The sequence below is a fragment of the Populus alba genome, chromosome 8 (genome assembly GCF_005239225.2).
Source record: "Populus alba chromosome 8, ASM523922v2, whole genome shotgun sequence".
NCBI classification, from domain to species: Eukaryota; Viridiplantae; Streptophyta; class Magnoliopsida; order Malpighiales; family Salicaceae; genus Populus; species Populus alba.
Window position 1 is genome coordinate 2139647 of NC_133291.1, and position 26077 is coordinate 2165723.

The window sequence follows — 26077 nt, forward strand, 5'->3', positions numbered from 1 at the left end:
TGCTACTTGCATGCAATGGTCAACGATATTTCACCATCAAGCATGAATTATTGTCATTGGCATGGCATTGCTTTAAACGGGATTGGATTCCATCGGGACAAGATACGGCACAATTTTTTGAAGTCTAATGATCTATCATATCGGAGAACTCCAGGAATATTCCAGCAATATATTTCTTTTTTGGGCAGAGGTGTTTCTGTGCTTCTGCATTATTTATAATATATGAAAGATGAGAGTTCTTGTGTACAACCCTGATAAGGAAGTCACGGGCATGATTCTCTTTTGAAATATGTCTAATGTTGTTGCTCATCCCTTTGAATTATTTCTAAGAGAAATGGTAGGCTACTAGGCTCTGATCTAGAAACACCCGAAAAGAATGTTTCCAGAACATGTTGCAAACCGTAATTGCTTGCTAATTTCGATGCCAAAATGCTACCTACAGCTTACTTTCTATTCAAGCAAATACCGAGTGAATAATTAAAGTGCAGGAGCCCCTGGAATACCTTATGAAATGTATGTGATTAGCTATTTCTGTGGTCTGTGATGTTATTCTTACTCTTGATTTTCATATCAACAGGGTTTCTAAACAGAGACTAAGGGAAGCTAAAATCCAAGCAGCAGATTATCTGATCTTATTGCTCGCTGAAGCCTGCTTAGGATCAATTACAAAACCTAGTGATCAGACTTTTGGGGCTGCTGGTTATGCACATTCCATCATTGCAGTTTGTGAGTAGGAAAAACTTATTTACTCAAGCTGTGAGGTTTTTTTTTTTTTTTTTTCCCGAATCTAATTTGCATTCGCGATATTCTTTTTCTCAAAAAAGGAGTGCTAATAACTTAAAAAAAAATTGATTTGTTTCCATGCCATGTGTTGCGATTGATTGGCACCTTGTGCTCATTGGGAACTACATGAATAGCATTGTTATTGCCATGTCAAATTTAAGTTGGATGACGAGGCTAGAGGTTAAACTGAGAAATTTAGCTCTTCAGTTGCGAAAGCAGAAAAGAAAACAAAAAGGTGCCATCTCACTGAACTTTTCGCCCTTCACAGTGCTGATAGCAAGGGCCTCCACCACCCATCCTGCTCCACGTAGCTTCACAGGGGATTCGGAAATACAGGAGACTTCAGCTTCTTCTGTATCAAGTAATTGCCGCTGGCAATGAAAAGAGCATTTATGTTACTAAAAGAAAGAACCTAAACCTCCAGTTCACGTAGGTCTCATTTGGAATGAAATAGACATCTCCAAGCGACTGCTTGGATCATTCTACAGATGCTCATTTCCATATAATATCCCCCAGAAATTTAAGGGCTGGAACACCTCTGATCTCTACATCAACTAAAGGTCCCTGTATCAATGTCAAGCTCGAGAGTTCTGGATCATTCTGTATCATGTCAAGAGCGCGCAATTGATCCTGAATTTTTTATAAAAAAGATGATTAATGATTTTTTTGGTTAAACCTCAGCTAAAAATGTTATTGATCTTGATGAGAAATATGAATTTTCCTATGCTGCAAGTGCAACGGAGATGAGGGGGATGGTTGTACTGATGTTCAAAGCTTCAAAGGTGCAAACAGTAACTGAAATAATACCTTTCTTTTCATTGCACAAAACTTGCAGTCAGTGGTAGATGGAGGGAGAATTTGATTGACAACAAGCCTCTTAACAGGAACATTCTCCTTCTTCAAGGATGTACGCAACCTAGATGATTCACTGATTGCCATTACCTTGGAAAAACAAACGAAATGGTAATCATTCCTTTTGAAGTAAAACACTCTTAATAAGCTGTACTTCTAGCTATCCTTTTCCGCTCCTTGTATGCAAATGAGCTACTCTAGAAAATGACACCATTATACTCTGACCATTCAACGGTATATTGTGCATTAGAAATGTTTCCCCAACTGTTAAGTGAATCAGTGTTCTAGAGAACACACCAGAGCACAGAAAAGTGTGAAGAGCTCCATTTTATCTTATTTTATTTTTATTTTAAGGGAAGAAAAAAAGTTCTCCCCTCAAGCTTAGACTTAAAAGAGGATTGCATTAGCGAGCAAATAAGCCCTTCATTCAACAATAGAACACATTACCGTTGGAATCGTTACTATGACAAATTCTGTGGCATCTGTGTCACGAAAAAGCTCACGCACTTTTATCATCCTCTCCCTCAATTGCTCCAATTTGTAAGCCTGCAAAGCGAGAAAATTTTTTTTAAAAAGAGGGCTTGAGAATTTGAAAGGTGGAGCATAAAGCCATTTCCCAAAGAATTCGGGCTTACAGCATCCTGTTGGCTAGTTTGTTCTTGGCCAAAAACGGATTTGATAGCTGAGGTTGCTGAAGTTATTTTTTGTCTAAGCTGCAGTACAATGAAAACAGTTTTAGAGAAATGCAAGGTAACCAAATAAAAAACAGTTTCAAAAGAGCTAAAACAAGTTATTAGTCACTAACACATCCCTAGGCCCTAGTTATTCCTTTGATTATACAACATAGCGATGAACTCTTTAAAAGACACCAAAGTCATGTAAAATTAAATGGCATGCAGTTCATTCATTATAAATAATGTTCAAGTACCTCCAACTTGCACTGTATAACAACACTTTTTCTAGATAAGTAAGTCGAGATTAAATTTTCCAGGTTTTTCAGAAGTGTCAATAACACATTTATGTTTTCATTGTTTCATGATGGTGTTTCTACCTTCAGTATCTTGCCAATGGATGCATCCAGGAAGTCCGGCAAGGACAAAAGTCGCAATGTATGGCCCTGTAAAGAACAATCATGAACCTCCGTTGATTCATTCCAAATATTCACAGAAATTCTGGTGCTTAAGCTCACCGTGGGTGCAGTATCAAAAACTATTCGAGTAAACATGCTATATTCTGGTGATTCGAGAAACTGCATTACCTGCCAAGAGTATTTATGTTCAACAAGGAAATCAAAAAATACAGAGACAGTCCACTCAGAACACAAAAATAACAATGAAAAACAAAGATAAATCATACTTTGGCAATTGCTATAGCTTCATCCAAACCAGGAGGAGGTGTGTCCAGTAGCTCTCCCAATTTCAACTCTCCTAACTTTTTCGACAAAAGGATGAAAAAACAGGTCAAGAGAAGTAGGGCATCAATCATGATCCATTATATAAGAGACAATTCCAATTTTTGTTCTGATGAAGGAGGGAAAGATAGATCCAAAATTCTAGGTGACAATTCTTAAAAACACAAGTGCTACTTGCCTAACTTTGGATGACCAACAGAAATGGGAAAAAAAGGGAAAAACAGAGAGATTTGCCATGACTATCAAGTTATAACAGCATTGAAACAATGAATGACAAATCGGAATGCAAGTTCAGTCAGTGTAAGATACTATCTTAAGTTGCAATGCAAACAGATATAGACAAGGAATTACCTGTTCAACGAGCATTCCAAGGCCCATGCCTTCCATGAAGTCTTTGACCCCAGTCCCACCACTTTTCTGAGTCGCGCTACGAAATTCTTCCCGAGACTTGTCAGGATTTATCTGATGCAAAGCTAAAAATCTGGCTTACTGAGTACATTGAGCAGCAAAACCGTCATAAAATCACCAATAGATAGTTTTTTTATTCTTTTTAGAATGATGATTATCTCATAGTGCACATGAAAAAAGAGAGCCACCATTAAAGAAAATCAAAGGAAGGTTTATCCCACAAACCTCAAGAGCAAACAGTGGGCATTCAGGTCCTTCAACAGGTACTAGTGTACCTCCAGTCAAATCCTGAATAAAAACACGACACTCATGTTAAGCTCTACTAAACTGCAAAGCAGATATTTGTAAACAAAATAAGAAAGGTTCTTTCTAGTTCCAACCTGAGCAAAAGAATCACTCAAGGAGTGTGCTGGATCAGTTGAAACCACTAAAGTGGGGTGTCCGCTGTTCGCAAATTTCACAGCAAGTGAAGCAGCACAGCTCGTCTTTCCTACACCTCCCTTCCCACCAAGCATGTAATACTTCCGCTGTGTCCCAGCAACCATATCATCAAATCCAGCAACATCTTCTACTGGTGCAGCCACTGATCTCACTGTCAAAAAGAACAAACAAAACAAAACAGACGCCTTTCAACGCTGTCAAATTCTCTATGAAGCTGCAGAAACAGAAATTCTTCAAAGAACATTACTTTTCTAAATTGCAAACCACCATTAAACATAATATATTAATAAAATTGTTCCCTCCTCCATGACATAAAAATATTTCATCAATTAACAAGTTTGTAATAACACTTAACCATACAATTCATCAATCAAAATCCAATTAAGTAGAGCTGGCCAATGAAACAAAGACAGCAATAACTCTCAATTCATATTTCAATCACAAAATATTGGTAGAAAAAAAAAAAAAACCCATCAAATTCTACACTTGAGCCAAATTCCAGTTGAAGAATTCTACTTTACAAATATTGCGAAACCATGATAAATACGTTAAACAAGAAAACAGGTAAATCCCAATAAAGTTTCTATCTTTATTGATAAAACAAAGACCCAAAAAAGAATCAGAAATTGAACATAACAGGGTTCGAAAAAATCACCTCTAAATGAACTTTCATGATAAGCCCTTTGCTTGATAGAGTGAAGGATAAAGCTTGAAGTTTTTGGTGCAAAAGAGAGCAAGCCCACAGTAGCCATGGAGTTTCTTGAAGAAAATAACTTGCGTAGAGAAGATGAAGCTAAAGAAGAAGCGGGAGTAATTAGAGAACAAGAAGCCATTTTTAATGCTTTGGTTTGCTGGTTGCTGCTTCTGGCAAGAAACAGGACAGAGTGTGTTTTTGTTTAGGATTTTGTTTTTGTGTGTTTATATACTTTCTTCTTGAGCAAATCTCATAACAGTCCCCAACTTATAAGAAAATCTCCATTAGGTCCCAAATTGTTTTTTCGTGTTTCCAATGTATCAGTTAATTAACAGATACTCTAAAGGATGTCGGTTAAACACTGTATCTGCACTGTGGATTACTCAGATTAATGTGGACCAGTATGGTTCAGCTTGGCTCCTCTTTTTTCTCGAGGTTGTGGGGTGGGTTTGTCTTGGGTTCAGGATTGGGAGCGTTTAGCTAGGACTACCTTTCTTCCCTTTCAGCTTCTCTTTTAATTCTCAATCATATCATTGTATTTGATCAGAGAAGACCAGTAGAGGAAAAATGATCTGATAGCCCATTCTGCAGACCTGTAAGATTATAAAGTAGCAAGGGATTGACAGAACTTCTGTAATTACTGCAAAACTACTAGAAGAATGCAAGAGAAACATCACCACAATTAGGATGGTTTGAAACTAATTAATACATTTTTGTACAGTTAGAAGTAGAACAGGAAGACTGGAAAGTTCGATTTTTAATCCTTTAGATGGTCATTTTTTACAACAGTGCCTGCTTTGATTTAAAGACTTCCAAAAGAAAGAGAGGCTAGAGACTGACAAAAAAGGCTTTTACTAAGTTAATTTCCTTGGAGTTCAGAAGCTTGCAGGAAAAGAAAACAGATCGGACAGAGAGAATAAACAAGTTCTTTGAATTCTCTGTACAAGAATACATGCTAGGTATAATTACAATTGCAATTGCAACAAAACCGAATGATCAACTGCTAGCCAAACGAACAGCAAAATCTGGCAAAGAAAATCATTCAAAACTCCATTTACAAGATGTAAACCACCCATAAAGCAAAGTATATATCTAATCATCATAAAGTTATCTTCTTTGTGGATTTTTCCATTGCTTCTTCCATTTATCCTCATGCGTTCTTGGACATGCTCGTTACAGTGAAATTAATTGCATCGAGTTCTATCTTTAGCTCGTCAATTTCCTCTGCTTGGTATGGGTAGCAGATGCAGGACCAGCTCTCATATTTTTCATACCAAAGCATGAACCAATACAGAAGTCCAGAAATCTGCTTGCAGATTTTTTGTGTTCTGGTAGACGTCCATCGTCATGTGTCCTAAAATCTGAACCCAAATTGTGAGTATTCAATTGAAGACTGCAATGGGAAGATCCCAAAGGCTTTTTAGTGCTGGCACAAAAGGAAATTGTCACATCATGTTCGGCATAAATTTCTAAATTAATTGATTGTTGAGCCTCTTGATGTCTGACAGATTGTAAGCAATCAGGATGCCTCTCAGGTGCATTCGCGATGCTTCCACGTGAAGTTTTCCAGCTAGGAACCAGCTTCATTACCAAGATATCAATCAACTCAGCATTATAAGCTGCATCTTCAGGTGACAATTCAAGTTGTTCAACCATCTCCTCAGCTACCGAAATTGCAGTATCTGAGTCAAGATGAAAAGGAAACTCCACTTTCCTTTGTAGACTACATGAAGTTTCCGTAATGTTCAAATTCAATGAAATCGTATTGCTGTCGATTTTCTCCCCTCTTAATCTGAATTCATTTTTCTCCGTGAACTTACAAATTTCTAGAGTTGAAAACTGGAGCTTCTCATCGATACTTTCTTTACAAGATCCTACCAGAAGCTTCTTCTCGTCAGTGTCCATCCAACGGGATTCTGAATGTGGCAAGTTGATCACTTGCTTGGGCATAAGATTATTTGGTAACTTCATAGAACCAGAAACAGTATCTTTTGAATTTTCGGTTGCTAGGAATGGATCTTTCAAAAGCTCCATCGCCGGCAATCTCAAAGAGGCTGGAACTAGGCACTTCTCTATGAACTGTTTAACTTGGGGATCATTCACCTTGTTGAGGGAAGCCGGCTTCACGCCTGAGATAACCTTCTTGTATACCTGCCCTGGATTTTTTATTTCACAGTATGGATATTCACAAGTAACCATCTCTAACATGCACATGCCAAAAGAATAAACATCGACATGCTCATTGTATTCATCTTCACAAAGCTCAGGAGCCATATACGTTGGAGTACCTAAATCACTTAAACCAGTAGGCTGTTGCGTAACAATGGCTAATCCAAGATCTCCAATCTTAACCTCTCCATTGTTTCCATTAACAAATATGTTACACATTTCAAATCGCCAAGAATGATAGGAGGTTCATGAGTATGTAAATTGTGCAAACCTCGGAGAATGTGCCTTGCCCAGTTCTTAATAGCCTTCGTATCAACATCCTTGTGTTTCTTGCAATACTGGCTCAAACTCCCAGAAACGAATATCTCAGTTATCATGGTAAGAGTGTTCTTCTCATCATCGATCCAAAAATCATAAAACTTGATGATGTTCTTATTTTTCAACGACTCCAATAAGCGAGCCTCAGAAGTCCATCTTTCTAGTTGTTTTTGTGATACATCTTCGACGTTTGCTTGTTTCCACGCTACTTCAACTCCATCAACTTCATCAAAAGCCCTATATACAGTGTTGACTGCTCCTCCTCCCAAGATTTCGTCATACCTAACGTACCGACCTGTTGGATCTTTCTCCACGAACCCATCATTATCTAAATCCATGTCTTCTAATAAAAAAAACAACGGGAGCCCTCCAAAAACAAACTACAAGACAGTAGAAACAAATGCCTGGTCTGTTCTCTCTGTTTCCTTTTTGAGGTGTACTTTACTTTAGGAAAACGGAATTCGCATTCAATAAACAATGTAGAAGATCTGAAGACGGTGCAATTCCTGCAGGTAATGAAATTCGTATTGTAATCGGTTTCCACATCTTTTGGGCCTGGAGTCCGGGACTTACGTACGGTCAGACCCCCGATTGCTATTTATTTATTTATTATATTTATCTCAAGAAATAAGCTCAATTTTATTATCTTGAGCTTAAAATTCAAGCTACTTGAGATTAAGGTTATTATTTTAAAAGCTAAGTTTCAAAACTTTATTATTTCTCTTAATTATCAAAAATAAGAAAAATATTATAGGATGGAAGCTATATAATGTGGGTACCCCTTCCTTCCACAGGTTAATAGCATGGGAATTGCTTCCTCCTACTTTTCGTTTGTACCAAAAAAAAAAATTCCCTAACAAGGATTAGAATTGATGATACCAGTGACCCATATGAACTAGGATTAGGAAATCTCTCCATTTCTAAATACTTTATATTACCAAGCTTAGGTTTATACTAGGACTCGTATTAAGCCAATGATAGACAAAAAGAAAATAAAATAAAGAAGGATTTGGAATCCTTGAGCAGATCACAAATCATGATAAAAAAATAATAATAATAATAGAATTGTGTCATGATTTGTGGACTACCTACAGGTTTTTGTTTAAAACTAAACTCAAATATAAAAGAAGAAAAAAATGATACAGCATCCAGCATTTATATGAAGAGATCTAATTTAAATTATAAAGAAAAACAAATATATCGATGAGAGTTAAGCCAGAAAATGCCATATTGAGAAGAAAAAAAAAAGTCACTAGAATTATGTTCCATGGCAGCTGATCAATTCACTCTTTGAAGAGTTTCTTTCCAGCTAGATCTTCAAGTGTTAAATTAAATGTATCGGCAGACCCTTTTTTCACTTCCTCCCCTCGAGCAGCCAGGATTTCCTCAATGCTTCCAGGCTGTCCAAACCATCCAAGATGGTCTGCAATCAGGTGCAGGTTATTGCAACCACCACACCGTGCCACCACCACACCTTTTTCATATGATTCACGACAAACTGTCTTGACAGATCTTGTCTCACAGACCTTGCAAGTAAAGATCATGGCAAGATCATGCCTTGGAGAGGTTTTCAAGTTGGATAAAGCAGAATAAGTTGTAGCAGAACCATCATTACTGTTTGCTTGGGAGGGAGCATTGGCTGAGCTGCACTTGGGCTTCCAACCATTTTCATGATTTTCCGACTCATCATTAGCTTGGCTGGTTGGTTTTGCTAGAGTCTGCAGCCCTCTTCCATAAAAATCATTCCTGGTGAAGAGTGAACTTACAGAAGGAAGAAGCTTCCAGCTATGTTCTGTGAACAAGAAATTTATTAAATCACAAGAAATATCTGAGAATTGAAGTAAAAGTTCTCGTATTTCAAATAATGCACAAATGATCATGGGTTAAGAACCATAAAGACTGGAAACAATCGGATGAGCAAATTGCAGGGGGTAGGGCGGAGTGATTGCATATATTGAAATCAGTAAAAGAGTGGGGCTGAATTTCTTTAAACATTAGCATCTAAATAATTTCCCATGCAGGTGCAGTCACAAATTCACACCCCAGCCATGGCCGGGACAGCAATGGGGAGTAAAATGTCAGTTGATTCTCTAAGGCATTCAGAGGTTTTAGTGGAATGAAAATGCAGACATGGGTCACGATCCAATAAACTTTCATCTGTCAACATGATAAATGCATCAAGAATGGTTTGAACCTTAAAATACAAGTTTAATCTTCGTTTCACGGGTACCTATTAGACACACTGAAAGCAAATTCAGCCCAGGTTAGGCTGAGTTTCTCACAGCTGATTGGCTCATTTGTAGCACCACCAAATGATAACATGCTAATATAGCATACATTTTATTCTAGTGTTGGCCTTCTACTTGCTCAACAGAAACTGTTTTTCACTTAAGAAAAAAAAGGTGTGGTCAAAACCATGGGAAAATCTTCCCTTGTTTTGCCTAAAAATGCACTCCAAGGATCAGTAGTTTCCTTGTCAAGGAACAACTGATCATTCATGAGAGAAGAGGTTAGAAAGTAAACAGCAACCGCAAAATAAAAAAACCAAACTACTAAGTTCCTTGAACTCCCATTTCAGCAAGTTTAAACTTTGAAATAAAACCCAAATCAGCAACAACCGAAATACATTTGAATAGACGTGAACCTAGAATCTACAACAGTACCATTTGAAAAATCAAATATAAGAAAACTTATAAACACATGACTTATCAAAAGAAGAGCAAAAGCCTTACTTTAAAGCTTAAGCTAACCATAACAAACAATGCTTCCACCTCATCCTTCAAAGAGGAGGCCGCTTTGTGGCATGCCACGTTTACATGTTCTTATAAAGACCATAGCTTTTGATTTTCTTAAAACATGCAAGCTATACGTTGATCCACTGATTGGAACCAATTGGCAGGTATCGGTATCAAGAATTATCATTTCCTTTCTGAAATCTCTCCATTCCCAAGCTTATGGATGGATCGAACTGGTAATGTGTTCCAGGAAACTTATAACAAGTGAACTATATCTTGTCATTCATGTCCCTAGTGAAATTCAAAGTTTTCACATTGATAGACAATAACTGAAAACTACCAAATTGATTAAATTTATTAAAAAAAATAATTGCTAAGAGGATAATTCCAGAAGCTCTAATTATAAGCTGCCAATAGAAGCAAGGAACTAATCTTCCAATACCATGTCCCTAACAATTCAAAGACTCAGCAAAACACTCAATCAGCAAAAACCCACTTTCCCAATTCGGTTTAAAATAAAAAAGAAAATGAAAACAAAGAAACCCCAAGTTTTACGGCCTAAGTTCCAAGCTGGACACAAACTCAAAGAAACAGACGGTATCCCACGAAGTGAATGAGACAGAGAGAGATGAAGAGGTTACCTTTATTGGGAGAAGAGGTGAAGGGTTGATTATTATGGGCAAGAGCAGAGAGCAATCGCCTCAGCTGCAACGTGTTTCTAGCTGCCGCCATGAAAGAATGTTGTCCAAGCTCGCAGCTCTGTTTTTCTTCTTGGATTACAAGTCGGAGAATAGGAACGCACACGTGTGTCTTTGTAAATAGGAGAGTGTGTTTTTTGGACTTGGCCCATAGGTTTTGGGGTGTGCTTTATAAATACAAAGAAAAGATGATTTTATAAACCTGACCCTTAAGTTCGAAGATAATTTATATTATTTGTATAACCTTTGTCCATAAATCTCATCAGAATTCCACATTATCATTTCGGGATTGAGATTTCAACCTAATATAATATTTTTATTTTTTATATAGAAATGTTTAAGTGCGAAAAAACCTCTTGCTTTTAACTTCAATTTATTAAAACAGTTCCGAAAAAACAATTCAGCAAGATCATTATTATTGGTAGTAATTTATGCAAGGCATTTTAGAAAACATAAGTGAAATATTTTCTCGTATTGTTGCTACGTAGAACACTCAGAATGCAGCCATAATCAATCTTTTTCGATGATTTCCACCATAAATAAACAGTGGTCAGGATGTTTTTTCTCTCTTCTGAATTGGTCACTGATGCAAAGGTTATATAGTTATATACACCAGGTTCAATGGTGGGAACAAATGGGATTTATTAATTTTTAGATGACAACAACGCGAATGTATCAGATAATATTTCTGGCTGCCATCTACTCAAAATGAAACAAAATACCTTGTGAAGGCCGAGCATTTAGTTGTTCTCTACATGAATATCATGATGCTGCTCAGCGCAGTTCATGAAACTGGAATCATAGCCTGCCTGTGCAACCAAGAAAGGTTCAGCCAACACTGATCCTCTATGCACCTCCTTATCGTTGCTGCTTTGATCTTTTCTACTGCAACAAGGTTATGGAAAATAGGCAAATGTTACCTATCTCTCGATCCAATGCAATCATTGTACTTATATTTCCCAGAATGCAGTGGTGCAACAAACATGTTCTAAGGCTCAAGCTGAAAACAAAGTTGATTTTTCCAATAGCATTGAAGCTGGATGCAAGAATATTTATTGACAGCAACAAACAAGAATGATCGTTGCACTCGTGATGGCAGTTTTAACCTGCTACCCTCAATTAAGGAACCATTTACTGCAGATAATAATGAAATGACAGAAAAGAACTAACAAGCATATCAACGCAGAAATGTCACTTGTTAAATCATCAGCATGATTACAAAAATCATCAATTGATCCGCTATCAATCTGCTTTCTCAAATCCTATTTGCACAAGTTATCATCAACAAAACTAGAAAGAACCAATTGATCCATCATTTCTTATTAATTGCTGTCATCGTGGCGCCAAAGAGACCGAGAAATCAGTAGGCAAACCAAACTTTTCAGCCCATTTCTTTGACTTCAAGTACAATTTAGACACTCTAACATCAATTAGCCCCGTATGGGGCCGCTTCACAGGATCATCATCCACGCACTCCAATCCCAACAGCACCATCTTCTCTGCTACTTCAACCGGATACGAATCCTTCAACCTCTTGTCAACCCACTTCCTTAACTCACCCTCACCAGCAGCCACCACCTCCCTTGCCGTCTCAATCACACTAATTCTCTTATAAACTCCACCCCCCTTATCAAACACATATCGCAACGGCTCCTCCCCAGACACCAACTCCAAAATCACCACCCCGAATGCATACACATCACATTTCTGAGTCACAAATCCACTTGCCTGAAACTCCGGCGCCATATATCCTGTCGTTCCTTCAAATTTCATTTCCCTACTATCTGACCTTCCAAAAGTTTTCGACAAAGAACTTTCATTCCCCACCATCTCTCCACACAATTCAGCAGTCCCAAAATGACAAATTTTGGCATTCAAAGAATCTTCAGTAACTAAAATGCTTGAACTTTTTATACGACCATGCACAAATTCTGAATTCAAACCTGAACAGTGGTGAATATAATCAAGACCATGAGCTATATCAGTAGCAATCTGCATACGAGATAACCAGGATGATAAAACTGTGTAACTGGAGTTCTGTGGATTCCTAAGACAAGTAGCTAAATTTGCACCATGAACATACTCGTAAACAAGATAGATATAGTTCCCTGAAGAGGAAACACCAAGAAGCTTGATCACGCTACTGTGATGACTCCTGCAAATGGTCAGTAACTTCTTTTGAAGCTCAGGTAATCCAATATGACGGCGAAACTTGCGTTGAAAAATAATCACTTCTTTTACACGAATTGAGCATCTCCAAGAGGTTGATGAAGAGGAAGAAGAAAAGGGTTTCTTTAAAAAGTTGTTGGTAGTTTTACAGATTTCAGAGAAGTCATAAATGTGAGGGTTTTCTGGTAATGAGTCTTTGAGGCTGGAAAGAGATGTTTTGCTTGAGAAAGACAGGGACTTTGATGCTTCTGAACAGGTTGGAGAGCCATTTGTTGATGGGTTGTTGTTAGATGATGGGTTGATCAAAGAGGAAGCAGGTGATGATGATGTTGCTGTTGCTGTTGATGACGGTGACGGTGACGGTGTTGGTGATGGTGACGGTGACGATTTTAAGGACTTCGCTGTCTTGGATTTTGGGATAAGATAGTTGATTATGTTCATGTTCTTTTTTGATTTGCGCAAGAGCAAGCAAAGAAATCTTTGAAACAGAAATTTGATTGTTTACTTTGGGGGCATGAGAAAGGAGAAACCAAGATACTTAGACAAGTCGTCGATTTGTAGAAATCTAGGAATTTTAGGCTGTTTGTTGTTTTCGCCTTTTTGGAGGTCGGTTAGGTCCTTGTCCAGTTTTTTTTTTTTTTTTTTTCCAATGGAAGAAAGAAGAAGAATAAAAGTCATGTGTGGGTCTTCTATTTTACGTATTTAATTAGGTTAAATTAATCTGAGATCCTTCATCCAATTATATCATTACATGTGGAATCCATGCAATCTAGTAAAAATAAGTAGACAGAGTTAAAAATATAGTTGTGGATTGTTTTAAAAAAATCCAAGACTAGAACTTAATTTAGGTACGGCTATTAGTTAGACAAAAAAATATATTGATGTATTAAAATCAACTCAATTGGTTTTTTAAAAACATGGACAACACGGTTAAATTTGATTCAAACCTAGTTAATTAAATATAAAAAAATAAACAATAAAATATTGTTTTAATAAAAACAATTAATCAAAGTTCATCTAGTAATATGTAACTTGATTTAAAAAAGTTGATGACTAATATTTTTTTTTCCTATCTTGTTCTCAAATTTATTGTGTCATGAGACTCGATCCATGAATCAATTTGATTACAATTCGAGCACGTGGATAAAATAAATTAACTTGAGTAAACTCAATTTTTTTTTTGAAAAAACCCTGAAATTATAATATTTTTTTAAAAAAATTATTGATCACTTTTAAACCAAGCCACCTAGTTGATCTACTAAGCATGATTGAATTCTTATAGTTAGGTTGAAATCGGGTCTTATAAATATGGTCATGAGGGCTAAGTGACTTTTAATTAATAGTGAGGGTGAATTTGATATAGACTGAAATCGGGTCTTATAAATATGATCATGAGGGCTAAGTGACTTTTAATTAGCATTGACAGTAAATTTGATATAATTTAAAATAAACAATTTGACTTAATAAATATAAATAAAATAGAGGGACCACATTTGATTTTTAGTCATGTAAATCATCTTGGTTTCGGAGAAGTTAGAAAAGACGCGGTTCGTCTTTGCTGCACGCTTGAAAGCCTTTGTTGCATGTATTTTTATCATCTATTTATTTTTATATTTTTAAAAATATTAATTTTTTATTTTAAATTAGTATTTTTTTATACTTTTAAATCATTTTAATACGCTGATATTAAAAATAATTTTTTAAAAATAAAAAAAATTATTTTAATATATTTTTAAATGAAAAATATTTTGAAAAACAATTATAATCACATTTTCAAACATATTTTTAAATTCAGTAAATTGAGTCAATTTTTCTTAGATTTTCTTTAAAATTTTGCGTAATGTTTTATTATTTATCCTAATTCATTCCTGATTTTAAATTAAATTAAAATAGAATAAATACTAATACAGCATTTTTTTTAAATTCCATTTACTACTTTGTCCACATTATACTAAGTAATTTATTCCCCATTTTTGTAATCAAATAATTACGGCCTAAACCACTGGGCTAGATGATTCGTGATGAAAATCAGGACGGTTTGGATTTTATTTTTAATACTGTTTATACATTCTGGTTAAATTAGGTATTAAAATTTTAAATTTAAGAAAATGGCCACACGTATCTGGTCCTCTAACTACAGCCGACAACCGCGAACAAATCAAATCAACAATTCCATTCACGTCAGATTAAGTTGACCAACCCCCTCTATACAGTTTTAAGGATTTGACTATCAGACCCATTTTCAGTGGACCTGACTTCATTCAACCTCAAAACTTACAGTTTTTTTTAAAAAAAATTAATTTATGGCGAGTAATATTTTTAAGTCAGCCGAAACTAAATTTCAACTCATAAATCCCTTAAATATTGATCCTAATCTTCAAACATAAAAAATCTATATAAAAAAAGGAGGAACCTCTCTGGCCACGATAATTATCCTTTAAATTAAATTTCATCTTATATATACAAGCTATTTAACTTTTCCCATAATATAATGCTGGTGATGTCCCCCGAAACCTCTATTTTTTAAAAATATATATATATATATATAGTTTTTTTTAATATTAATAAAATAATACAATTTCAAAAAATAATTGATGAAATACTATATTTTAGTTTATACATCTCACTATTAAAAAAAACTATCTAGTAAGAAGATAGAAGAGAGGAGAAAAAAACAACTAAAAAAAAAAGTAATCAAGGCACACGAAAACTTTAATTATAATACAATTTATCCTATCAAAAAGATTTTAACAAAACAAAGCTAACAAGACGAGTGTACTGTATATACCCTTTCAAAAATAATGAATGGCTCATTTGCCTTTAGCAATAGATACTGATGATTTTTTTTTAATATTGTTGTACTTATATTTTTTAGATTTCTATATGATATTTGTATTTTCTTAGTTGTGGCTTTGAAATTTGAAGCTTGTCTAATGTCTTCCAATACTGACATGAGTGCATTTATTGTAGCTTATTTGGATAAAATTTAGGTTAGATATAAGTCATTTATACACCAAAACTCAACTATAAAAACTAATTTTTTTTTATATAAATTTTATATATAAAACTCAACTTCAATCTCTAAAACAAATAACCGCAAAACCCAATATTGGTTTTCTAACCTTTTCTTTCGTGGGGGTGATACATTTGATCCCAGTGACGCGCCCACCTTGGAAGTTAGAACGCCTGTGTTCTCGCCAATTTTCTTGTTTCAGACAGCTAGTCAAGTGTAGACATATAGAACCAGTCACAGCCTTTGGTTTTTTGTTTCGAGCGAGGAGCAGGGCAACATCATTTCACATAGAAGGCAGAGTAAAATTATGCCAAATCAACATCCCTCATACATCACTTGGAACTGGAAAAACAAATGACAAGCTTTTACAATCAATAGATGTGTGGATTAATCCACAGTAGACTCCCTCACAAGTCCCATACATCATAGGATTAAGCATAACGTTTCTTGTGAAGGCTGCGTTTTTTAGCTTCTTTGTAGAGGGAGAAGCATTTAGTTTCTCTCAACATGAACATCATGATGCTGCTCTGCTCAGCTCAGATCAAATGAATGGTAATTTCATGGAAGTTAGCCAAAGCCTAACCGTGCACCCAAGAAAAGTCCAACCGATACTGATACTCAGTGCTGCCCTTATTACTGCTGCTTCGATCTTTTCATAGCAAGATTATGGTGCAAATAGGAAAATAAATATTTAGCAACATCTCGTTTCAAAGCAAACGTTTTACGCCTTCGGATTACCAGAATCCGTAATGCAACAATCTTCTAAAGCCTAAACAGAAAACAAAGTTGATTTTCCAGTAGCATTGAAGTTAATATGTATCGAAAGCAACAAACAAACATGTTTTTCGAGCTCAAGATGACATTTTTAGCCTGCTGCATTCATTGAAGGAAGAATTTAGTAAAGATATTGTAATGACAGAACAAATAAAAAATAAAATGAAGCATGTTAATGCAGAAATCTCGCTTGTTTATATTATCATCATGTATACAAAAATGAATAAATTTTATTAGTTTCTCCAGAAAGAATGACTATAAAATCAGGAGTCCAGATAAAACAACACACTCAAATCCTATATGCACAAGCACAATCGACAACAAAAATCATCAATTTATGTATCATTTCTCATTAACCACTCTTAACGAGGCGCCATTGAGACTGAGAAATCAGTAGGCAAACCAATCTTCTCAGCCCAATTCTTCGACTCCAAATACAATCTAGACACTCTACCATCAACCAGCCCCATATCCGGCCGCTTCTCTGGATCATCATCCACACATTCCAATCCCAACAACAACATCTTCTCTGCAACTTCAACTGGATACGAATCCTTCATCCTCTTATCAACCCACTTCCTCAATTCACCCCCACCAACAGCCATCACCTCCCTTGCCCTCTCAATAACACTAATTCTCTTATAAACTCCACCTCCCTCATCAAACACATACCTCAACGCCTCCTCCCCAGACACCAACTCCAAAATCACCACCCCGAATGCATACACGTCACATTTCTGTGTCGTAAGTCCACTTGCCTGAAACTCAGGCGCCATATAGCCTCTTGTTCCCTCAATTTTCATCACCTTACTATTCGACCTCCCAAAATTTTTCGAGGAAGACCCTTCCTTCCCCACTACCTCTCCACACAATTCAGCAGTCCCAAAATGACAAATCTTGGCATTTAAAGAATCTTCAGTAACTAAAATACTTAAACTTTTTATATGATTATGCACAAATTCTGAATTCAAACCTGAACAGTGGTGAATATAATCAAGACCATTAGCTATATCAGTAGCAATCTGCATACGAGATAACCAAGATGATAAAACTGTGTAACTGGGGTTCTGTGGATTCCTAAGACAAGTAGCTAAATTTGCACCATGAACATACTCATAAGCAAGATAGATATAATTCCCTGAAGTGGTAGCACCAAGAAGCTTGATCACGCTACTGTGATGACTCCTGCAAATGGTCAATAACCTCTGTTGAAGCTCAGGTGATTCAATCTGACGGCGCAACTTGCGTTGAAAAAGAATCAATTCCTTTCCACGAAGTGAGCATCTCCAAGAGACTGATGAAGAGGAAGACGAAAAGGGTTTTTGTAAAAAGTTGTTTGTAGCCTTGCTGATTTCAGAGAAATCATAAATGTGAGGGTTTTCTGGTAATGAATCTTTAAGGTTAGAAAGAGATGTTTTGCTTGAAAAGGACCAAGACTTTGATGTTGATGGGTAGTTTGGAGAGTAATTTGTTGATGGGTATTTGTTAGTAGATGTTGATGGGTATTTGTTAGTACATGATGGTGGGTTGATAAAAGATGAACTTGAGGATGAAGATGATGGTGGTGGTGTTGATTTTAAGGATTCGGAAGCCATGGATCTTGAGGTAGCTGTAGAGTTGATGATGTTGGTGCTCTTTTTTGATTTGCACATGAAGAAAGAAATGGAAGGGACATAAATGATTGAAACAGTTCGGTAGAACTGTCAAGTTCTGGTTTTTGATTGCCAAGATAAGTTTGTAAATCTCAAGAAACATGGGATTGTCGGTTGTTTTGGGGGGTTTCCAGTTAGGTCCTTGTACGAGTTGTCTTCCTATAATTGCAAGAAACAGAGAAGCTTTCCGGTCTGTGATGTTCAGGTTGTGCTGGAGGAAGATGGTATGAGACAAAGTATACTGCGATCCTTCTATTTTGTATACATTACCAAGTCAGGTCCCGAGACTTAATTTGGGCCAAATCAACACTCAAGAAATTAATTTGGCCCATTATCTAATAACATGTGGAATTCATCAGGCCATTTTATTGCAAAATAAATTGGATAAAAGGCCCGTGATCACTTTTAATTAAAACTCAAGAAAATAATTTGGCCCAATAAAGGATTTCATCTTATTGTAGAAGGGCCAAAATAAATCTTAGCCATATAAGAAGTCTTGGATGGGTCCATTCGATGATTCATCCCTCGAGAGTATCGTTAATTTTTGGTTCTCTACCTTGAATTCAAATCATTTACTTAATTAAATAATCCCGAAAACTTCATAATATAATGTTCTATACCGAAATAGCGGTGTTTGTTGTGCTATCGATAGAGAATGTGGGCTTAGAATATTCATTTACGAGAAAAGAGGTGTTTGCTCTGCGTTTGCGCTTGGTGTGCCGAGATTCCGTGTGCACTGACCTCTGCCGTGGTTTTTTACATGGCTGGTTTATATTTGTGTTTTGAAAGTTTTTTTTTTTTAAATTATTTTTTTAATTTTAAAGATCTGCACTAGTTAAATTGGCTTTCAATTTTAAAGATCACGTCAATGATCTATGAACTCAGGATCCCATGTGGGAAAATAGGAAAGGTTAGCAGGGTAAAATGACATTAGCTTAGGGATAGTTAATCAACTCTTAGTACGTGTCTTAAAATATACATTTTGGCAAACCCTCCATGTATTTATAATAAAAAAACAGACCAATGATAATTAAATCAAGGCTAGCCGCCATTGTTCACTGCTTAATTTAGTACTTAATACATTCATGATAGAGAGTGACTTCATCCCTGACCTAACAATAGTGATATGGATGTTACAGAGTACTTCTAGAAGACATGTCTGGATCAGAAGAACGATAAATTAAGAAGAAACACCCTGCAAATGTTGCAAATACTCCATGTTTTAATTTTTTGAACATGGAGGTTCATTTTCCATTTACATTCGTCAACGAGTTCACTTCTGCAATTCTTTTTGGCAAATTATGTTAATAATAGGCCAGGTATACATTTCCTCAGTGGATCATCATTTATTTGCCTTAATTAATGATCATTAAAGGGCCTTCTTCGCCAGGCATGGCGAACTCAGAAAACTATACATCCCATGTTATGGAAATTAATGATAATTACTCAGGGACGTAGACGGACGTTCTAAAATAAGAATCTTGATTAACATTTCCTCCAGAGATCACACTTCAAGATTATTTATATATATGGCATCTAGAGTTGCTCAAAGATTTGAATGCAGAGGGGGTGCGTGGTTTTAATCAGATGCAATGATCACACACACTGAACTTGGACATGGCTTAATTAAAGCTTAGATATATATTCAATGTTCTTTATTTCTGTAGCCCTACGATGTTTTATCCTTTGACCCACACCATTTTCTTGATGTCATTAGCTGCGCGTCACTTAATTAGGTTCATAACCTGGACCTTATGCGAAAAAACGATGAGGAAAGAGAAAGACAGGTGGATATACTCCTAGCTAGTTAGATACACTTAATTGGTGTCGTCTTCTAGTTTTTAAGTGGATGATAATTGAGATGCAAGCTTGCACGTAGCTAGCTCATTAGAAGCATGTTCATTATTCATGAGAACTCTCGGAAGAAAAGAAAAAATAAATTATAATAAGAGATGGATAAAACTGACACGAATGCCTAACACGAATGGGGTTTGCTTCTGAACAAATGATAATGGTGAGAAGTCCAGAAGTGGTGCAACCAGACCATGGTTTTCACACGAATGGGTTTTGCACAGCTTCTTAAAAGAAACACAGAAAATTTGTAACAAAATCCCCTTTGAGGTTTTATGGTTGCTCTCCAAAGCCAACTTTACAAGAAAGTAATTTATTTCCACCAATGAAGCTTTCCTCTACGCCATAAAACAATATATAATTAATACATTTTTCATAGAGCCATCTTTGAATGCATTATCACATTGTCAAGAGTCACGAAGTTACCATAAATATTCTTAAGTTGAACAATGAAGTAGCAAGGAAAACATATATACACGACAAAGATAGAAACATTGAAAGTGAGAAGAGAGATTGTCTTTGAGAAATCAAAGAAAGAAAGAGAAAGAGAAAAAGAAAAAGAAAAAGAGCGATATCTTGTTTGGAATTGTCTATAAAAACCCCTGCAACCCCTTGCCTTCCCACAATTCACTCTTCATTTTCTTTGAGCAATCCATTCACTTCTCTAGAACCTCATTTCTTGTCCATAAACCCTAAATCACAAAAAACCAAAACCAAACCAATGGCTTCCACTATATCACCAGCACCAGCAGCAGCTCTGGCCTCCATCGCCACCCCCACCACCCTAGTGGGTCAACACCAACTCTACACTCGTATTCGCCTAGCAACACCCGCTGATGTCCCTCACATCCACAAACTCTTTTATCAAATGGCTGTCTTTCAAAATGACACTCATCTCTTCACTGCAACTGAATCCTCCATTGCCTCCACTCTCTTTAACTCACCTCCTTTCCAATCCTTCACCGTCTTTATCCTTGAGGTCTCCTCCAACCCCTTCAAAAATATTCACTCTCCAGCTTTCCTTCCCATTGAACGCACCGTCCCTGTTGATCTTGTAGCTGCTGATCCCGAGGCCGAAACATTTAAGAGTAGTGTTGCTAATGAAGATGGTGATGATAATGTTACTGTGGCAGGGTTCGTGTTGTTTGTGCCAAGTTACACTACATTTGCAGGGAAGCCAGGGTTTCACGTGGAGGATCTGTTGGTTAGGGAGTGTTATAGAAGGAAAGGTTTTGGGAAGATGTTGCTGTCCGCGGTGGCGGAGCAGGCGGTGAAGATGGGGTTTAAGAGAGTGGAGTGGTCAGTTCTGGAGTGGAATGTGAATGCTATCAAGTTTTATGAAGAGATGGGCGCTAAGGTTTTGACTGAGTGGCGGGTTTGTAGGTTGACTGGCGATGCTCTTGAGGCTTACGGTGATGCTAATTACTAGAGTTTTTCTCTCTTTTTGGAATCAAGATATAAATAATGCTAATATTAATAATGAAAAATATTTTCGAAAGAAAAAACAGAAATAAATAAATAAATCCTCTTCCCTTTTTGGGGTCTAGGTAGGCTGCCTTCATTATTGAGGTGGGAAAATATTGAGCAACAATCTTTTTGTGTGTGGAAGAAGCCCTGTGGCATTTGCATTTTGGGCTAGCTCAATATTAATGAAATCGGTCCCTTATGGTTAACAAGAAAATCTTGTGTTGTCTAAATTCCTTTGCTTGTTTAAGCATCTGGCATATAAAAAGAAACCATGGTTTATACTATGTCGGCTTAATTTTTTTTTAATATAAAAAAAATTAAAATGATATGTATTTTTAAAAATTTTTAAAGAAAATATAAGATTAAGAGCAATTGATTCATCTGAGTTTGATAAGCTTAATAATCTAATAATATGATTAAAAAAAAAATTAACAACAAATAAAAATAAAGTGATAAAAACTAACAATGATTTAAAGCAAAAAAAAAATATACACCATAAAAATATTTTTTTCGATATTCTTAAAAGATTCTTATGATTTTATTTGTTAACAAAGCAAAATATTAAATAAAAATAGAATAATCACATAAAAAAAATGAAAAAAAAAATATGAATCTCAATTCTTAACAAATAAAATATTGAATAACAAAATTGAAAAAAAAATATTAAAAAAGAAAAAGAAAAAAACAATTCAAGTTTATCCAAGCTAGCAAGCCAAATCTGTGATCTAATCATAAGACCGAAATAACTTCATGAAAAGCAAATTGAATAAAATTTTGAAGTTTAATTATCAAATGAACTAGGTGTTATAGGTGAAAAAAAAAAAAAAACTTGAGAGTCTACCTTAGTAAACTACCGAATTCCATAATTCGGGACATGAAATCAAGATAAATTCATATGAATAAAAAGTGAAAAAATAACCAATACAAATCCTCAACCAACATAATATTGAAAATAAAATTAAAAAAAAAAAATTGAATCCAACCTTATCTAATCTTCTTAAACTCTTGACATACATCATGAGGTTAGATTGAACCGTAAAAATCATAATCAAAAAAATTATGAAGCCAAATTTTTCAATTAATCAAATAATGAGTGGTAAAGTGAAAAAAATATTAAAAAAATAGAATTGAAAAAAACAAGAAATTGATATAAAAAGAAAATAAAATCAAATTATAAGGGATTAAATTGAAAAAAATAATTCAATTAAGAAAAGTTTAAGAAAAAAAATATGGACCAAATTTGATATAAAAATAAATGTCAAATGATGAAATTGAAAAATAAATAAATCAAGTTTGATATAATTAAAAAAAATAAGGACCAAAATGTAATAAAATTAAAAAATAATCATACTTTTCTGATTTTTTACAAGGGCAATGTGTTTTTCAATCTTGAAGAGAAATAAAAAGGAGGGAAAAAAATATTGTAAAAACTTCACCGTGTAAGGACGGCCACACACACCTCTGCCTAGGGGTTAAACGAAATCGAGAAAAACCGGAAAAACCGAATCGAAAAAAAAAACAAATTAACCGAGTTTGAAACCGAATCAAACCGAACGAACCTCAACCAGACCAGCACTTAAAAAAACACCTATAAATTGGATGTCTCCCAACAAATAATGTATTCTCATTCTTCTCTCTGCTTTCTCTTTGCATCTTTTGCAACAAGTTGGATCAATTGTGTTTTTGCAAGTGTGTGGCGGCGGCTCAAAGTTGAAAAGAGGAAAAAATTGTGGAAAAAAAAAAAACATTCAAAGATCAAAGCTTCACTGTGTAAGGACAGTTACACACGCCAAAAATAAAACGAAAATCCTTAAAAATGGCAGCGAGAACACAACGAACATTGCTCACCCCTAATAAAATATGATGTTCGACAACTACTTTTTTGTGTTTTACAAAGGTGCCACATCTTGCTACCAGAGGGCATAAACACGCTCTCCCTTACAATGCATGCCATAAAACATGGATGTTTTTTATTAGAAGGTTTTATGTTCTATTTTATTTGAATCCATCTTGGTGATGCTATCCACTCTCAATGCTAATGGCGATGTTAATTACTGTAGAAAATAAGCTTTACAGGAGGTTCATGACTAAATAACAATATAACTTTTCTAGAATTTGCACTAAGGGGCATGCCTTAACAAGGATTAAACATGTTCTTACACCACTACCTATTTGTGATCCAACAACCAAAAACAAGGCAATTAACCTTAAATGTGTGTTCGAAAGGCACATATTAAACGAACCCATAATAAGAATTTCTCGTGCTTTCTGGGGTGATTATGAACCAGAACTCATCTGGGCTAGTAAAAAATATTGTTCCTGAAAATTTTCTAAAAAAACTTTATAGAGATTGATGCAGCTCTTGGGACCTTTGTAACCATGGGCTTCCAGCCCAATATTAATGGAATGGTTCTTTTAGCTGTTAAAAAACAGAGAGAACCTTGTGTTTTCTGCAGTCTGGAGACGGTTCTAGGCACATCCCTGGAGAATAGAATCAAATCTTGCTATTTATCATTTTTATTTCTTGAACTGCACAATCGAACGAAGAGATTGATGGACATGTCCCTTAGGCCTGAAATTACTGCACAACCCCAAATCCCAATTAACCAGCAGACCACGGACGCAATGCAGTACAAATACCAATTTTTTGTACTAAAGCAGAAATCTCAACACCATCTCCAATAAGCCTGTTTGATTTTATTTAGGTTCATTTTTATTCGATGTTTAATTTATCCCCATCTTGCACTATTCCAACATTGAAAAGAGACGAGCTTCTAAAATCCTTTCTTCCCCCTTTATCTATAACATGAATGACAAAGTAATCACATTTCCTTCACAGAAATTTCAATGTCCTATCAAAGTAGATTGAGTTCAATAACAGAAAAACCAAAAATTTATTTAATGTTGAGTTCATTAGAAACTAGAACTTAAATATAAAAATAACAAGAGCACGACTTGAAATTCCCTTTTGCTTTCTTTGTTTTTGATCTGGAGACAGAAACATGAAATACATAGATCCACAAAGGCATTTCTTAGACATAAGCCAACAAATCTTAACTCCTCAAGAAAACACAAAGAAACTCACTTCAAATAGCATCACGATAAGTCTCAAGTGCAGGGCCAGTCAGCCGGCAAATCCTCCACTCTGGCAAAACATTAGCACCCATTTCCTCGTAAAACTTGATAGCATTAACATTCCAGTCAAGAACGACCCATTCCACTCTCCCATACCCCATTTTCACGGCCTGTGAAGCCACAGCAGAAAGCAACAACTTCCCTAGTCCCTTTCTTCTATAGCACTCCCTCACAAACAAATCCTCCACATAAAACCCTGGCTTCCCCAAAAAAGTTGAGAAATTTGGAAAAAACAAAACAAACCCAGCAACAACAACATCACCATTGATCCCATTTTTGAAAGTCTCAGCTTCTGGGTCTATTAAAGAATGATCAAGATTGAAAATTCTTTCAATGGGAGTGAAGTTTTGAGAGTGGAAGTTCGAATCTTTTTCAAAAGGGTGTGAGGAGACTTCAAGAAGGAAGATGGTGAAAGATAGGAAAGGTGGAGACTTGAAGAGGGTAGAGGCAAGGGAGGATTCTGTGGCAGTGAAAAGGTGGGTTAACTTTTCAAAGATGGCCATTTGGTGGATGAGTTTGTGAATGTGAGGGATGTCTAGTGGTGTTGCTAGGCGGATCCTGGCGAAGAGAGGGTGGCCTACTGGTGTTGAGTCTGAGTCTGGGAGGCCTGTAGGGGCGGAGGGGGCGGGGGTTGGCGGTGGGGGAGGGGCTGCGGCGGCCATTTTGGTGGAAATGGAAATGGGGGGTTCTAGAGAAATGGGGAACGATTGGAGGAGAAAAGAGAAGGTTGGGGCTTTGGGGTAGGGTTGTGGAGTGTAGTTACGTGGGGTGGGGGTCTTATTTTTAAGGTTTTAGGGTGTTTTTAGGGGACTTTATGGGCATTTTATGGGATAGGGAGGGTGATTTTGTCAAGAAAACTTCTGTCGGATTTTTCCTCCGAAGTTATTTCGTACAGAAGGAAAAATGGCCCGTGTTCTGCTTCGAGTTTGGCCCATCCAGTCACTAGTAAGTATTTGTTTGGTAACCACGAAAATCACTTAAAAATAATTTAATGATTTTAACGTGATTTTTGACGATCTTTACTCTCTCTTTTTTTTTTTTTTTTATTGAAACTATTTAAAAAAAAAGATGCTTTAAAGAAAATACTAAAACTGCAACGATTGATAAACAGCATGTATGTGGATTAACTTTTTGTTATTGCATCATAGATGATGTGTCTAAAACGTAAAACCAGAGCAAATGAAACTTAGTCTTTAGTGCATGAGAACAGGAAACATGTCCAATAACATTTGGGTGAATCGAATATGATCCTTAAAATCAGTTAAAAAAAAACACTGACATTATGTATTGTGAATGGTCCTGATAACCTCAATTTTGATACAAGAATTTGTAGAGGCCTGGTGTGTGTACTAGGCCAGCACCAATATCAATGTTTATACCCTTGTCAAGCATGAGAAATTTGCTGCTTGTGATGATATCAACGCTCAATTACACAAGTCAGAACAAGTGAACAGTCACATTCATGAATACATACCATGAAATGTCATGGGAGAGTAGGAGATTAAGA

The 26077-nt window shown here is 35.9% G+C and overlaps 6 protein-coding genes and 1 pseudogene across 8 annotated transcripts; 1 reads left to right on the forward strand and 6 right to left on the reverse strand.

Moving 5' to 3' along the window:
- Window positions 1-837: 837 nt before the first annotated feature.
- Window positions 838-4795, reverse strand: LOC118052342 (ATPase GET3B). 3 transcript variants are annotated; one of them, XM_073411102.1, is made up of 11 exons: window positions 4551-4795; window positions 3835-4046; window positions 3680-3742; window positions 3398-3508; window positions 2992-3066; window positions 2825-2893; window positions 2687-2752; window positions 2271-2348; window positions 2083-2181; window positions 1591-1725; window positions 838-1154 (listed from the first exon to the last, which is right to left on the reverse strand). In XM_073411102.1, exons 1-11 carry the CDS (start codon window positions 4726-4728, stop codon window positions 987-989), a joined length of 1254 nt encoding a protein of 417 aa, XP_073267203.1. In that variant the 5' UTR covers window positions 4729-4795; the 3' UTR covers window positions 838-986. The 3 variants fall into 3 exon arrangements, with proteins under 3 accessions (XP_073267203.1, XP_073267204.1, XP_034919180.1); XM_073411103.1 differs by having other exon boundaries at window positions 3835-4089; window positions 4551-4691; XM_035063289.2 differs by having other exon boundaries at window positions 907-1413.
- A 1000-nt stretch (window positions 4796-5795) lies between these two features.
- LOC118052401 (probable serine/threonine-protein kinase WNK11) lies at window positions 5796-7513 on the reverse strand (annotated as a pseudogene).
- A 600-nt stretch (window positions 7514-8113) lies between these two features.
- On the reverse strand, window positions 8114-10657 carry LOC118052341 (uncharacterized). The gene is made up of 2 exons (XM_035063288.2): window positions 10453-10657; window positions 8114-8868 (listed from the first exon to the last, which is right to left on the reverse strand). Exons 1-2 carry the CDS (start codon window positions 10541-10543, stop codon window positions 8360-8362), a joined length of 600 nt encoding a protein of 199 aa, XP_034919179.1. The 5' UTR covers window positions 10544-10657; the 3' UTR covers window positions 8114-8359.
- A 202-nt stretch (window positions 10658-10859) lies between these two features.
- LOC118052338 (lysM domain receptor-like kinase 3) lies at window positions 10860-13300 on the reverse strand. The gene has a single exon (XM_035063284.2). The coding sequence runs from the start codon at window positions 13117-13119 to the stop codon at window positions 11842-11844; it is 1278 nt and encodes a 425-aa protein (XP_034919175.1). The 5' UTR covers window positions 13120-13300; the 3' UTR covers window positions 10860-11841.
- Window positions 13301-16630: 3330 nt separating this feature from the next.
- On the reverse strand, window positions 16631-18350 carry LOC118052339 (lysM domain receptor-like kinase 3). Its single transcript, XM_035063285.2, has one exon. It carries the CDS (start codon window positions 18115-18117, stop codon window positions 16828-16830), a length of 1290 nt encoding a protein of 429 aa, XP_034919176.1. The 5' UTR covers window positions 18118-18350; the 3' UTR covers window positions 16631-16827.
- Window positions 18351-20509: 2159 nt separating this feature from the next.
- Window positions 20510-21455, forward strand: LOC118052340 (GCN5-related N-acetyltransferase 8). Its single transcript, XM_035063286.2, has one exon. The coding sequence runs from the start codon at window positions 20690-20692 to the stop codon at window positions 21395-21397; it is 708 nt and encodes a 235-aa protein (XP_034919177.1). The 5' UTR covers window positions 20510-20689; the 3' UTR covers window positions 21398-21455.
- Window positions 21456-23523: 2068 nt separating this feature from the next.
- Window positions 23524-25338, reverse strand: LOC118052336 (GCN5-related N-acetyltransferase 8). The gene is made up of 2 exons (XM_035063283.2): window positions 24521-25338; window positions 23524-24016 (listed from the first exon to the last, which is right to left on the reverse strand). The coding sequence occupies exon 1, from the start codon at window positions 25230-25232 to the stop codon at window positions 24522-24524; it is 711 nt and encodes a 236-aa protein (XP_034919174.1). The 5' UTR covers window positions 25233-25338; the 3' UTR covers window positions 23524-24016; window position 24521.
- Window positions 25339-26077: the final 739 nt, after the last annotated feature.

What these genes read in the sequence shown, in the direction of transcription:
- LOC118052342 (XM_073411102.1), bottom strand. Translation starts at nt 4,728, where the DNA reads ATGGCTTCTTGTTCTCTAATTACTCCCGCTTCTTCTTTAGCTTCATCT. An exon ending in TTTTTGATACTGCACCCACG is followed by an intron (nt 2,753 to 2,824) that starts GTGAGCTTAAGC and finishes TGTTCTTTACAG; the next exon opens with GGCCATACATTGCGACTTTT. An exon ending in TTTGTGCAATGAAAAGAAAG is followed by an intron (nt 1,155 to 1,590) that starts GTATTATTTCAG and finishes TTTCATTGCCAG; the next exon opens with CGGCAATTACTTGATACAGA.
- LOC118052341 (XM_035063288.2), bottom strand. Translation starts at nt 10,543, where the DNA reads ATGGCGGCAGCTAGAAACACGTTGCAGCTGAGGCGATTGCTCTCTGCT. An exon ending in CACCTCTTCTCCCAATAAAG is followed by an intron (nt 8,869 to 10,452) that starts GTAACCTCTTCA and finishes TCTTGTTCACAG; the next exon opens with AACATAGCTGGAAGCTTCTT.
- LOC118052338 (XM_035063284.2), bottom strand. Translation starts at nt 13,119, where the DNA reads ATGAACATAATCAACTATCTTATCCCAAAATCCAAGACAGCGAAGTCC.
- LOC118052339 (XM_035063285.2), bottom strand. Translation starts at nt 18,117, where the DNA reads ATGTGCAAATCAAAAAAGAGCACCAACATCATCAACTCTACAGCTACC.
- LOC118052340 (XM_035063286.2), top strand. Translation starts at nt 20,690, where the DNA reads ATGGCTTCCACTATATCACCAGCACCAGCAGCAGCTCTGGCCTCCATC.
- LOC118052336 (XM_035063283.2), bottom strand. Translation starts at nt 25,232, where the DNA reads ATGGCCGCCGCAGCCCCTCCCCCACCGCCAACCCCCGCCCCCTCCGCC.